Source organism: Melopsittacus undulatus, chromosome 3, assembly GCF_012275295.1.
Source record: "Melopsittacus undulatus isolate bMelUnd1 chromosome 3, bMelUnd1.mat.Z, whole genome shotgun sequence".
Taxonomy (NCBI): Eukaryota; Metazoa; Chordata; class Aves; order Psittaciformes; family Psittaculidae; genus Melopsittacus; species Melopsittacus undulatus.
Window position 1 is genome coordinate 50,530,259 of NC_047529.1, and position 13,804 is coordinate 50,544,062.

The following is a 13,804-nucleotide window of genomic DNA, read 5'->3' on the forward strand; positions in this document are numbered from 1 at the left end:
TTCTCCCTTACTATTCTCTTCCATTTGTTTCTATAGCCTCTACTCAGAGTGGTTTCCACTACCCTTCTGTTCTGATGAACACATCACCCTTGCTTAACAGGACTGACTTACCTCCTCTTAGGTATTGGTCTTCAGTCCTACATATTCCCTTGTTAAAAGCTAGTTAAATACACACAGAATAAAGGTTGCACTGACTCAACTGCTACACTTCCAAACATGAATTTAAGCACTATCTAGCCCCCTAAAACGAAGATAATGAACTAAAATAAACACAAGAATGGAGTAAACTGCAGTTTTGAAGCAGAACAGTAATGCTGGTCAAATACACTGGGAATAGTTCAAAGTGATACTACAGTAAATTACATTTGGAAATTTTTAATTATATGGTATTATTTTGCTGCGATCTAGAATTTAATCCCAAGATTTTTCTGTATACACATTAAGAGCTTTCACCGTACTATTTAGAGTCACCCTGAGGGCCGCATGCTGATGTATATCTTCTTATAAATACGTGGCACATTCTGAAAAACTATGTACTACTTTATTGTAGTACTAACTTCTCTATTTTGCAGTTAGTGCTGGTCACCTAAACACACAAATCCTCAGCAATAGTGCACAAGTCTTTGGGACTTGATGTGGAATTTCTGCATGCAACATTTCAGAAGTAACATTCCGACAAAATCAAAAAACTTTGTAGTGCTGGGCTAGCAGAACAGGTCAAGCATTTGAGAATAACATCAGCTGAAAATATCTCTCGTGCAGTAAAACATGAGTTTTGCCTGACTTTGTATTCACAGCTGCAATGTCACATCTCTAACAGCAGAGTATGCTGAATTACTGGAGTATGAGATGGGGGACATGTTGGAAATCTTGTAACTCACATGATAGACAGTGAGTACAGCAACTCCACCATCCACCTTCAGGAAAAGAGAGCTACCTTCCAGATCAAAAGGAGCAATGTCAAGCACCTCATATAGCTGCCTGCCAGGTTGTTTTGGCAGGGTCTGGTTTTTTTTCAGAGTAAGGGGTTTGTTCTGGAAAGAAAAGGTGGTGATTTTAAACAGGATTGATGCTTTGTGTAATTATCTGAAGCTCTACTAAGGAAAACTTACACTGATTTAACTTACACAACTTAAAAATGAACTTATCCTTTCCTGCCAACAAGTTTTTAATACATTCACCTCTCTTGCTGACAAAATTCTATTGGATCATTTCTTTCCAAGCCAAACATCAAAGGGTGCCCATTTTTGTAATTAAACTTCTAAAATTAACCTGCAAACCGCTGTGCTTTTTAATCTTTCTAGTAGGACCATTGCTAATGACTTCTGCAGCTGAAGCCCTGCTTGTACTCATACTGATAACAGTATCTTAACTTGTCCTTGACATTAGCATAGCACTAACTCCTCTCTTTCTGATTCCCAGAGCATTTAGAAAACAAACAAAGCTTTTAAAGCATTTACAGCCCTGATCAAAAGCAGACTTCTCCCAGACCTTGACAACCCTCTGGAAACCCTGATCATTTTTCCTGCTGCCAAGCAGGATTCTTCATGTGAAGACTAGCTGCTTCACGATTGTCGTGGTTTAAACCAAATACGCACAGTTTGCTCACTCACTCCCCCCCCTCGCTCCCCCAAGTCCCGGAGAGTTAGGAAGGAGAATCCAAAGAATGTAGCCCCCAAGGATTGAGATAAGAACGGTTTAATAGCTAAGGTATAACATAAATCACTACTGCCACTACTACTACAAATAATAACGATACAGCAAACAACAAGTGAAGAGAATACAACACCTCACCAGCCACCGACCCGTAACTCACTCCACCCTGCCTGGCCGAGCACTGCGTGCTGCCTCCTCCATTTCCCCCCAGCGCTCCACCCCTTTCCCTCTCTCCCAGTTGCATCCTGGGCATGACGTGTTATGGTATGGAATACCTCATTGGCTAGCCTGGGTCAGGTGTCCTGTCTCTCCTTCCTCTTGGCCTCCCCTCCTCCCCGACAGAGCACGTGCTCAGAAAAGGCCCTGAACAAAAGCACCCGAGCAGTACCTCAAAATATGCTCGCTATCAAGCAACTGTTCCCAGCCCGGAAGTCGAAACACAGCACAGCACCAGCCACAAGAAGGAGAAAAATGACTGCTACGGCTGAACCCAGGACAACGATGAATGAGGGTTTCCTCCCTTTCCACCCCAAAAATGTTTCAGCAAAATAATTATGACTTTTGAAAAGTGTTATTTTGCAAGGAGAGTATATGCATATCCCAAACCGAGAAGGAGGAAACGGTACACTTCTCACCTTACATTTATTTTTCAAAAGGACAGTAATAGCAGTGAATGGCAGGTTTGACACAAGTGTGAGCAGAGACAAGGGATGACATGAAGGTAAATAGATCATAGAATCACAGGCAGAGACACAGGTAAGGAAATGTAAAGGCAAAACAAGAACTCAGAAGTAATTACAGAAGATCGCATTTGTCAACGTTTCAACAAAGGCTTCTTCCTCCACAAACTTCCACAGTATATTTCTTTATATATTCTTTATTACATATATTTATTATATATTACATATATTTATTATATATATTCTTTATAATATATTCTTTATTACATACTTGCCCTACAGCCAGTGTAAACAGGAGACGCTGCCGTTGAGGACTAAAGAGGACCAGCTGCCCAGTTTCAAAGAAAAATTTGAGAAAGATGTGATGGAGCAGCCTAACAAGGAGCACTGTGATGCTCTGGTAACAAATACACCACTTACAGGGTAACTTATCCATCCCCTCTGCATTTCACTGCATAAATAGTTCCAACAAACTCTAGAAATGGGATATTTTCCAGCAGTGTTTAGCAGACTGTTTCAAACTGCCATCTTTTCTGAGCAGGTGAAAACAAATTAACATCTATTATAATGCTGCTTTCAATCTTAATTCTGATGCATTGCTTGTAATTGAGTTACAAAATAACCAAACACTATTGGTGCTTAAATTTTACTCTGAAGCTTTTACTTATACAAATAAGATTAAAATAGCAATGTGAATCAGTAACTAATGATAAAAGCAATGAAACAAAGTACTTACATTAAACTTAATAATATCATATATCAAGTACCGAGGGACGACCTGTCCATTAACCTTGTCAATGATCATTTCCTTAAAAGAAAAGAGATTACATTAACATTTATTTAATGAATACAGAAGAATGTCAACACATTCATTGCGCACATACCTGTAAGTGTGATGTGTTCAAACACTGGCAAATCTTTATTACAAAAAAGATTTTGTAATAGGTCAAAATTAGAAAATATTATTATGGTCTTAAAATTTCTCTCATGAAGCTTCCAATAAGAAGTCAGAAAGTTATAGCAAGGCTCTGCATTCTGGGCTGCACCATTCATACATTAGTTTCCCCATAACTTTCAAAATTACTACCTTTCTTGAGTGAACAATGAGTTTTCAGAAACCTCAGTAAGAACTGTGATCCTAACCAAGCATTTCTGGAAATCTCACCTACAGAAAGAAGGATGAACAGCAACGAATTACATAACAAGCATTAACATCCAATGCTCAGCTGGATCTTCACATTAAAGGCATCTTAGGCAGCAGTGACAACCATAACTTGATCGTTGCATTGTGACTAAACATCAGTGTTCTTTCAAATGGAAATATCACAGATACTATCTGTATTACATTAAATTACTTAACATTCAATATATACTGGTAAGCCATCTTGAAAATACATTAGCTAGAAGAAAGACTACTAATGATCAACATCCAAAACAATGTTTCCTGAACTTAATGGTACATACAAAAATGCATATAACATACATGCTGGTGCTTACATCTGTAATCAAGGTTCCTGTGATACAAATTAGACATAGCTTATTAGTTGATACACCAATTCACATTCAATCTTCTCCCTGCCTCCCTTCCCTCACCCAGTTCTTGGCTACTAAGTTAGTTTATCAGCTAAGGTTTTTTTGCTGCCAACCCCAAGCTAAAATTGGAAACTCAACCATACAAAACAAAAAATTGGAGAAAGATGAAAATATTTCACTGTAACATGATGAAATGATTTGTGAGATCAAGAATTATTCCAAAAGAGAACTTTACATCAACTCAGTTTAGTTTGTTTCTTGCTTAGTCAGCTGCACTTTCGTGTTTTACAACCTTTCTGCTTCCCTTAGAATCCATAATTTCTACAAAGTAAATCCAAACTAGAGTCTCAACATAAGATTGATTTCACTTCGTACACATACCAAGCTTCTTGAATTGTACCTAGCATTTAAATGCATTTGGCTTTGAAAAATAAATATGCAAGCAGATGTAAAAACACAGATTTGTTTTAAAGCGAAAGCAATGCTTGGATCATTTAAAACTATACTAGGCAAATGAATCTGTTGTTCTCAAAAACCACTAGGAACTATAAGTTGGCTACTTAGTATTTTGGAATCTCATCTCCTGTGAGCACGATGCTAAGATGGATACTGGGCTTTCACAGCCAAATGTAGCATTCACAGGTGAATGCTGTGAATTTAGCACCTTTCCTGAAGTGACCTTCACATCATTAAAATAATATATTAGAAAATAATTCAATGAGTGAAAAATATTTCTTTGTAACATTACAATGCCTTATTCCTAACCCTAAAAATCATTTACTCACAGGTCAAATAACATTTGCAAAAGGTCTACATAGAAGCGATATACAAAATGCTATTCCATTATTTTGCAATATTTAGGTAGGAAGCTGGTGAGCTATCAAAGGAATAGCAGATGCAACACTCCAATGCCTTCTTTGACAATAAACTTTATAACTAACTGCCAGAACAGATGGAATAGAAGAAAGAAGAAAGAAGCCATGATGCTCAAACTTGGAAGAGTATGTAAAAATATAATGCTGGGGGAGGGGAGGAGGAATCTCACCCAAAATTCCTACTGATAATCAGGTTAAAAGAATAACAAAGCAATGCTACCATATTTCTTTAAAGTTTCAATCACAGTAGCAGGCAAAATAAACTTTTAAAATACATTTCTTCAGTTCTTTACAGTGAGGCTGGTGAGGAACTGGAACAGGTTGCCCAAAGAAGCTGGAAATGTTCCATCCCTGGCAGTGTTCAAAGCCAGGTTGGACAGAGCCTTGGGTGACATGGTCCAGGGCGATGCATCCCTCCCCATAGCAGGAGGGCTGGAACTTAAGGTCCTGTCCAACCCAAACCATTCTATGATTCTGTGATTTAATTGAGCATATATTTAAGGTTTAAGGACTCATTTCTTCAGCATGCACATTCAGAGCCTCAGCCTTGATGCAGAGTTAGCATTTGTATGCAAAACCCTGAAAACATTTCGATGGCTGGTATTACAAGATTTCATGCCTACTTTTTCAAATCTGAATCTCTGGATATTTACTTTAAGAAGAATTGCAAAATACAGTCAAGAGGATCAAGAATTATTTTTAAATCTTCTCTGGAATGTTCGGTTTTAATGTAGAATTTATTTTGTAAAGAAACCTGTTTTCTCTGCTTCAGACATAGAAATCATTTTGAGTCTATTGCTATTATATGATTTACATATAAATCATACTTTGAGTCGAACTAACCTCTTTCCTCACATCCTCACTTCTTTTCTTCCTCCTGCCTCTTGCTCTCTTTTCCCACCCTGACTGAAATCCCAGCTACCAGAACAAAAGAACAATAGCACAATATGCCTTAGAAGTAGAGGTGACAAATTCCTCTGCTGCTCATCTCCATCATGACAACAACATTCACTGCTTCATTAGTTACGCCAATACAACTGTCACAATGCAAAAGCAGTCATAAAAACAATTTAGATTAGAAATACTCTAACACATCAGTATTTAACAGTCTGACTTCAGAATCTTCCTTGCAATTATAAGAATTGAAAACTACCTCAGAGAACAGACCTCAGATGCAAGTTTAGAAACTGCTGAGAAAATTAGTATGTGAAAACTCATCACACTCCAACTCACTCATTCAGATTTGAGAAATAACCTGATACTATAAGGCAATATTTAAGGCAAAGTTTTGATAACTAAAAATTTAAACCTAGACCCAAATGACATAACACAAAAGTATCCATAAGATGCACCTGCATCCATGCATTTCCTCTTATATACCCCATGTAGATTTACAGCCACTACTGTGTGGTTTAAAATTACCACTGCTAGTATGTATGATCTTTACCACTTGTCCATCAGCTGCTAATTTAGGAATAAGCTTAACCTGTAGGCTTGCACAACAAGATCCAATGGCCATTTTTTTCCATGCAATCTGGTAAAACTCTGCTGGTGTTAATCTCCTCTTCTTAATCTTCTGGTGCTGCAGAGCATAGTCTTGCAGTGTTAGAGCTTTTAGTACCAAAAGAACAATGCTGGACTGACAACTCATGGACTTGTTTTCTCCTCTTAATCCTCACATATCTAGCAAGCAACTTGGACTTAAAATAATCTAAAATTTAATCACAAAGCAGAGGATCTCACTTTATGAGCCATTTGCAGACTGTATTTTTTGTCAACACAGAATATGGAATCTGATGTAATCACACATCTGTCTAATGTCTTCTTTTTTTTTTAATCTATTTTGCACAAAGTACCAGCCTTTGAAAACTCAAAAAGTTGCAAGTTATGCCATTTCTGAAAGAGCTCATAAGTAAATGAGGTCTGTACCTATACATAAATGTATACTTAAATCAATCTCAGTCTTGCTCTCCACTTTGGAGTCCTTGGCCCTCCTAAGTCTTCAAGTGTAAACAATATTTTATACATAAGTTAAATAAAATACACACAAAACTGTATTAAAATTATAAAAAAGTATTTCAAGCCCAAGAATGCCTCTGTATTTTCTACATGACTGTTCGAAAGCTAAGCAGAACGCCAAGAAAGTTCCTGAAAATAACTAATTAGTTTTCTTGCACAACAGCCAAAACACTTGAATAAAAATCTACGCATTCCCTCAGCAGTATGGATGCAAAACACTTGGCTTCTAAAGGAATACTTCGTATTACATTAGTCACTTGTTGATAATATTCAAATTACCCCTAATGAGCTTTGCAGAAAACTTTCTTCCATGCCAGGAGAACAACCACAAGTGAAGAGCTGGAGGTGAGCACAGAGTATTGCAGGAGATCTCTCATCACCCAAGTCATAACTGATCATAGTAAGAACTGTTTCCAAGTAATTTCAGCCTGAAGTGAACTGTAAATGCATTTGAAATTCTCCAAAGACAACCACATGAAAGCCTTATACCAGAAGCCTTAAAGCAAGTTAATAGATCACTGATTTCAATGGAAATTGCCTTTATGAAAGTTTTATATACACTGTCATACTAAATAAAGTTAGGGAAAATTACCTAATCTTTTGTATTCTTACACCAGTATTCCTTTTGCTGCATAGCACCAGTACCTCTGTTTTGTCTTTCCTTTTTTCCTCATGCTTTTTAAGATTATTATAAAGCAATGCCAATTTGGCCACCTCATTCTGTATTTTCACTCTTTTCAGAGAGAAAGCTACTTCAAGGGCAGTAAGTTTAAACTACTTCAACCTGTAATTAACACATTAACAGCCTTACAGCATTAAATAGCAAAATATGCTAACACCAAAAAAGAGCCAGTTTTCTTCCCATGGATTAAAAATTAAGAAAGAGAAATCATGTATATCCAGAGTAAAGAAATAGTCACAGAAGTTATCCCTTGACAACAACATTAAACAAATATTCAACTACAAAGTTAAACTGTTCTCATGCTTCTAATAACAGGCAAATTTTATTCTCGAATTTGTTGAAAGGAATTTCAACAGTTTTTTGTTGTCTGTTTTTTTTTTTAACTGGCCATATTTAAATAAATTCAGAAACCTGTACTATGAAAAATATTTATCCATTGAAATGTTTTAGTTTTGTCTCAAGGTATTTCATTCACCAATACTTGTTCATTTCATGACATTTTCCTTTTCATTTCATGGGGGGGGAAAAAAAGCACAGGGTAGGGGGGAAAAAAGAATCACATTAAGACTAATTTTATGTTAATAAAGTGAAACACTGAAATGCGCTATAACAAACTTTTACTAAATAACAAATTAAACGAATTAATAGTTCATGCCATGGGTAACTGGGAGAACTTATTCTTCAGACTCAAACTGTAAATCTGGGAAACACAACACACTGGATGAGAGCTCCTTTCCCACATTTATGCATATATCTCAATATATGGGCATCCCGGTTTTCCTCCATGCACATATTAGCCACTCCTACTAAATCATCTGTTTTGAATTGCCAAAAAGAGCAGTAGTTTCCCTGAAGAACACCTAGGATCACACCATATGGACACTAGCAAGTCATTACTTTCTCAAGAGCCTTAGAAAGAGTGGGGGGGGGGGAAATAGCACTAGGCTTTTTATCTCAACAGTATGGAACCTAATCTGTGTCATTAAGAATATTATTATGTATGTCACTAGGAAACGGCCCGGCTGAAGAGGCTCCTACTAGACATGACAGCTTGTGCAACCACCTCTGAGCTGAATACATGGCATTTCTTGCATTATGCTCTCAATTTTTCAGTGAAGTAGAGGAGGTGGAAAACACTCTATTATCTGCTTCTCTGTCCCTGAGACTGTACATTGTTCCTCGCAATATTATCCTCACAGATTGAATTTATACATGCTTCACATGTAAATGTGTGTTCAGTAAGACAGATCATTCACAGAAGTGACATTTCAAGAAGGATACTGACAACAAAAGCCTGACAAAGGAGGGAAAGCTAACAATAACAATATGGTCTCCCACATCTGAAAGGTGCATTAGGCTTCAGAAGACCACCATCGAAAATCACCTCTGATATTCAGCACCTCAGTAAGCAAGAGTTACAGCAGTATAGAGAGCCTCCAATGCTACTGAAACATGACAGGAAACTGCATCCATCTACACTGACAGGTATTTAGTGTAAGAGCTAATAAAATTCTTTTGCTTAAGGGAAATAGGAAGGTCAAGAAAGAAATAATCCCTTCTTGTGAATACCGTTCGGAAAAGTTTATGAACAGTGCTCCAAGCCAGCCTTTCAAATATAGATGTTTTACAGCTTGTTTTACAACTACCTTAAAAAAGTTAATTTTTAATAATTTAAGTTTACACAATTTAAATTAGCATGACAACTTAGAAACATTTGAGTCTTAAACAAATGTAATTAAGCCATTTCTAAATCCATCAAGAATTCAGTTCAGCTGAAAAAAAAAGTGACAAAAGCAAAGACATCAACTCACAGAAGTCTATTGAAAGATGATGAAAATTTTATCAAATTTTAGAAATATTTACATTTACTGAACCAAACTGACCATGTTTACTGAATCAAAATATAAAGCTGTAACACAAGAGATGAAGCTCTGCAATAAGTTCTTTAGGTTCTCTTCAAGCCTTTTCTCATATTCAGAGAATGTCATCTCAATACCTTGATTTATTTCAAAGACAAACAGCTCCCCCCAGAGCAGTCATCACTGCTATTCTGTAGAATAAGAAATTACTTATGAAGTGTGATTCCCACATTCAGCCAGTGACTGAATCTATATTATTCTTGAAATCCCACGATTCACTGATCCAAGCCTAAAAACTTAGCCCTGTTTCTGAACAAAATCAAAGAGCACTGATACTTATGCAGTACCCTCCTTACCCCATCCAGAAGAGTGTTTGCTAGATGTGTGCGAAGATCTTTACGAAATGGAAATTCCAGATTAGATACATGAAAAATTGAATTGTCTCTATCAATCATATAAACTTCATTCTTGCCATCAATCAGCATCATGTACCTGCAAAGGCAATGTTAAGATATTATACTTAAAGGTATATCCTCGACATCTACTATTTTGACTTACATTAAGTGCTAAAGAAAAAGCAATCATGACAGATGTTATAAGTGAAGCATTTTAGAAGGGTTATTTTACAGTTAGTTAAAAGTTTAAACCTACTGCTTTGGGAAGGCAGATAGTTTAGCTCAGTGAAATTGTCACAGAGAAAAATGTTTTAAATATAAAAGTTCAGAATATATATATCTATATGTCAATGTTGATGTGTCCAGACAAAATGACGCTTGAAAATCTATAAAAAAATAACAGAGGTTTAATGCTGTAAGAAACACATGAGTTTAATTCAGTTAAACTCAGCTAAAAGATCCTTCACTGCAGTTCTTGCTTTATAATATGGACCAGAACTTTCCCTGGTATAAATCTGCAGAGTTTCATTCAAAAGAAACACCTTTCCTGTCTTTCTGTTACTGATTATCTAACACTGCAGTATTGCAAAGTCCCAGCCAACTACTGAGCCACCTTTTCATTAAAACACTGACAAATTTAGCTAAGGTATATTCCTCTCACATTACACACAAAGAAAACACCAAAGCTTACTACACTATCACTTGTGAGCTTGGTTGATTTGCAAACATCTGATATTTCTAAAAGTTCCTTTACATTATGACAGCATTTGGAAGCTCAAGTCATTAATCTCAGTTAATGAGATTAATGAGCTCTAGACTAATCCCACAGAAGACTGCTCTAGAGGGGTAACTCTATTGTTATTGTAACTCTATTGTATACTGTATTCTGCATACAATAAGAAACAGTGAAGAAGGAAAAAAAAACAGTGGGGAAAAAAAGAGACAACAACCACAAGAGACACAAAACAGCATGATAGCTGTAACACACACAAGCTACCTTTGTAAAGTTTGCTTTGATCTTTGCAAGAGTATTAAAGTAGTTTCAGAAAGAGTAACAGAGCATCTAGCTGCACAGACAAAGGTCTTCTCAAACTTTTGCAGCAGGCTAGAAGTGCACAACCTCTGACTGGGGAAAATAAACTGAAGACATCTCAGCAGAAACTAGTATCAAAAGCCAGATGCAACAAGTCAACATCTTAGCACTGAATGAGAAGTAGTAACTGCTGAGTATATTTCTTCAATGTGAGGACAGTGAGGCCGTGCAACAGGTTGCACAGAGAAGCTGCAGATGCCTCACCCATGGGCAGGGGTTTGGTACCAGATGATCTTTAAGATCCATTCCAACCCAAGCCATTCTGTTATTCCATGATTTATATACCACAAGCAAGTGGAGGTGAAGAATAGTAGCTGGAATCTGACATGGTAAAGGAAGACAGAAACTACCATGGGGCTCAGAGGTTTAGCAAAGCAAAAAAGACCAGAGAAGTGTCTATTTGGAAGCACCAAAATATAACTGCACTTAGTAAGATATGTGAAAAGAACAATAGAGCTATCAAGATATGATTGAATAATCAGGCAGGAAACACCATGGCGTACCAGCAGTGCAAGAAATAAGCATGAGACAATGCTGACATGAAGACTCAAAAGTAAGTCCAAGTTCAGTGTCTCAGTCAAACCCAAGTTACGTCAGTTTTACTAACTACCACCTGAGCTGCTATGACTGAACTTATGCCTGATCGTGCTGTAATTGTGTTGTTGGTCTACACCAAACTAGAGTGTGACCCAGAGCTGAGCTTTCTTTCATTGATCCTTTCATTTCACCTTGCACACAGACATACTAAAACCAAGTCTTATTATAAAAGTTCTGAAGTTTTCTGAGGATAAAAGTCAAAATAACAGAAACCCCAGAAGAGAGAAAACTAGGAGCATTAGCAACTGTTAGGATAGTTCAATGGTTATCAAGGTTCACAGTATTTAATGTTCTTGAATAGCCTCTGATGTAAACAGGGTGGGGACACACTCTTCCCAGAGCAACTAACCCATTTGGACTGCAGTGCAGTTTCTTTCACAGCACAGACCAGGGAATCACTTGATTAAAAGGTTCTAGGAGTTTCACCATCCATACTAGAATATTTTGAAAGAATGAAAGCATATTTTGAAGATTCATTTGGCAAAGAACTTGTAAAAGTCTTTGGATACATATGGGGGGGGGGGAGAGGGAGAACCAGAACTTTTTATAATTCACCCATGTCTATTTAGAAAGTCCCGGTTATGAAGAAATAAAAGCAATCAGCAGTCTCCTCTAAAATTCGCCACTGATCTTACAAGTAATGCCCATAGGACCCCTGCTGTCAAAACAAATCAGGGAGAATTCTCCAGAAACCCTACAGGCAAATGGTCTATGCAGGCAGCTGTCCTGTTGTCTGCAGAGATCCTGCCTCTAGAAATTGGTCTATCTAACTACAGCGGCACAGAACCACCCATGCAGCTTAAATTAATACCTTATTTCAATATTATGACTATAATCATAATTCACCATAGGTCAGCTCAACTAACGTTTCTCTGCACACAAGATGTGTACTTCAAGATGTTACACAGCTGTTGCAAAAAAAAGAAAAAGACATATGAGCAGAAAACCTCAAGTCAGCAGGGGTGAGTAGATTAAATCAATGCAACATTAGGAGAGCTGAAAGCTGCACGAGATGCTTTATGACAAAAATAATTCAATAAACATTCACCCAGATAACTTGGCGCCAGTTCTTCAGAAGCAAGAATAATCTACAGACAACATTCATTTTTCAAACCATGTAAATTTATTCAAAACTGATTATGAAAAGCATGTTGTGTTTTTCTCAAAACTTAAAGAAACCATGAGGAGGGAAGAAGAGGCGCATAAAGTAACAGAAAAAGAAATTATGCACGCCACTTTTACAAACAAGTTTAATTGGCCATCCCTACACTCCCATGTTCACTGCTGGTTTAAATACATGCTTTTATTGTAACTTGCTTCAATGAAAAAAGAGCATCTGATGCTTCAAAAGATCTAGCACTCAAAAAAAACATCTATTTGCATCATCATGAATGTGGTACAATAAGAGCTCTTACAACTGTTTTGAAAGAAAAGAAAAAAGAAAAAGAAAAAACAAAACAAAACCACTGACAGTTTAAAGCTTTGTTTTCAGCCACCTAAAACATCTACAGGTTCAGACAACATACAGAAGATTTCATCAAAACCTATTACTCGAACATCAAACCTAAGGCTAACAGAACACCGCTTTCTCTAGTTCTTTCAGTCAAATTACTTCAGAATTGGTAGCAGAATAGCCTACCAGCCACTAGTGGTGAGATTCTTTCTCTTTCAAACCACAGTGCTAATGTTACATCTCTTCTTCCACGATTTCTCTTTCTCTTTTTAAAATTTGCCACTGTTTATTCCATAAATTCTAAATTGACAGGGACAACGATAAGTCTTACAACTGCACATAAAAGACTTCCATTCAAAGATCACCAGGAATCACCATGATATCCTACTTCAAAGAGCTACCGAGAGCAGCGTGTGCTTACTTTGAAGACAAAAAAAAGAAAGAAAAAAAAATTTGGTCTCAGGACAATAAATTAATGTAGACCCATTTGTCATGGGTCTTGTGATAATGATGTATTTGCCAAACTTAAAGCTGAACAAGTTCTCTGCACGAGAAAGACATGAGACTGACCTAGTATTTCTGTTTTGAAAGGGTTTGTTTGTTGGGGGTTTGGGGTTTTTTTAAGGTTAAGTCTGAAACTACTTCCACCCCTCAATGTAAAAAACTATTGATAAAATCTCTAACTGTAGCCCATACAACACAATTGGTCAAAAAACTAATTATCACCACCATAAGACTTCGAGAAATCTTACAGACTGATCAGTACATTTCTGAGTATTACTTGGATGTGCCCTGACTGGTGATATTTTAAGAAGTTAATTAAGGTATTAGCAGCATAAGCACTTATACCAGAATAGAGAGAGCACCGCTGGGCAATACTACACAGGCAAAGACAGAACAATGATTTCTCAAATACATTCAATAGGAACTAAAGCAGCACATAGGAGCTTAACTGTCGTGCA

General features: G+C 36.9%; 1 protein-coding gene across 2 annotated transcripts in view; it reads right to left on the reverse strand.

The window, feature by feature from the left end:
* RNGTT (RNA guanylyltransferase and 5'-phosphatase) overlaps window positions 1–13,804 on the reverse strand; it is a 186,034-nt gene that overhangs the window by 126,917 nt on the left and 45,313 nt on the right. For both annotated transcript variants that reach the window (XM_005153114.4, XM_034060850.1), the window contains 2 exons: window positions 9,661–9,796; window positions 3,073–3,144 (listed from right to left, as the gene is read on the reverse strand). In XM_005153114.4, the coding sequence (XP_005153171.2) occupies window positions 3,073–3,144; window positions 9,661–9,796 (208 nt within the window). The remainder of the gene's footprint in view (window positions 1–3,072; window positions 3,145–9,660; window positions 9,797–13,804) is intronic.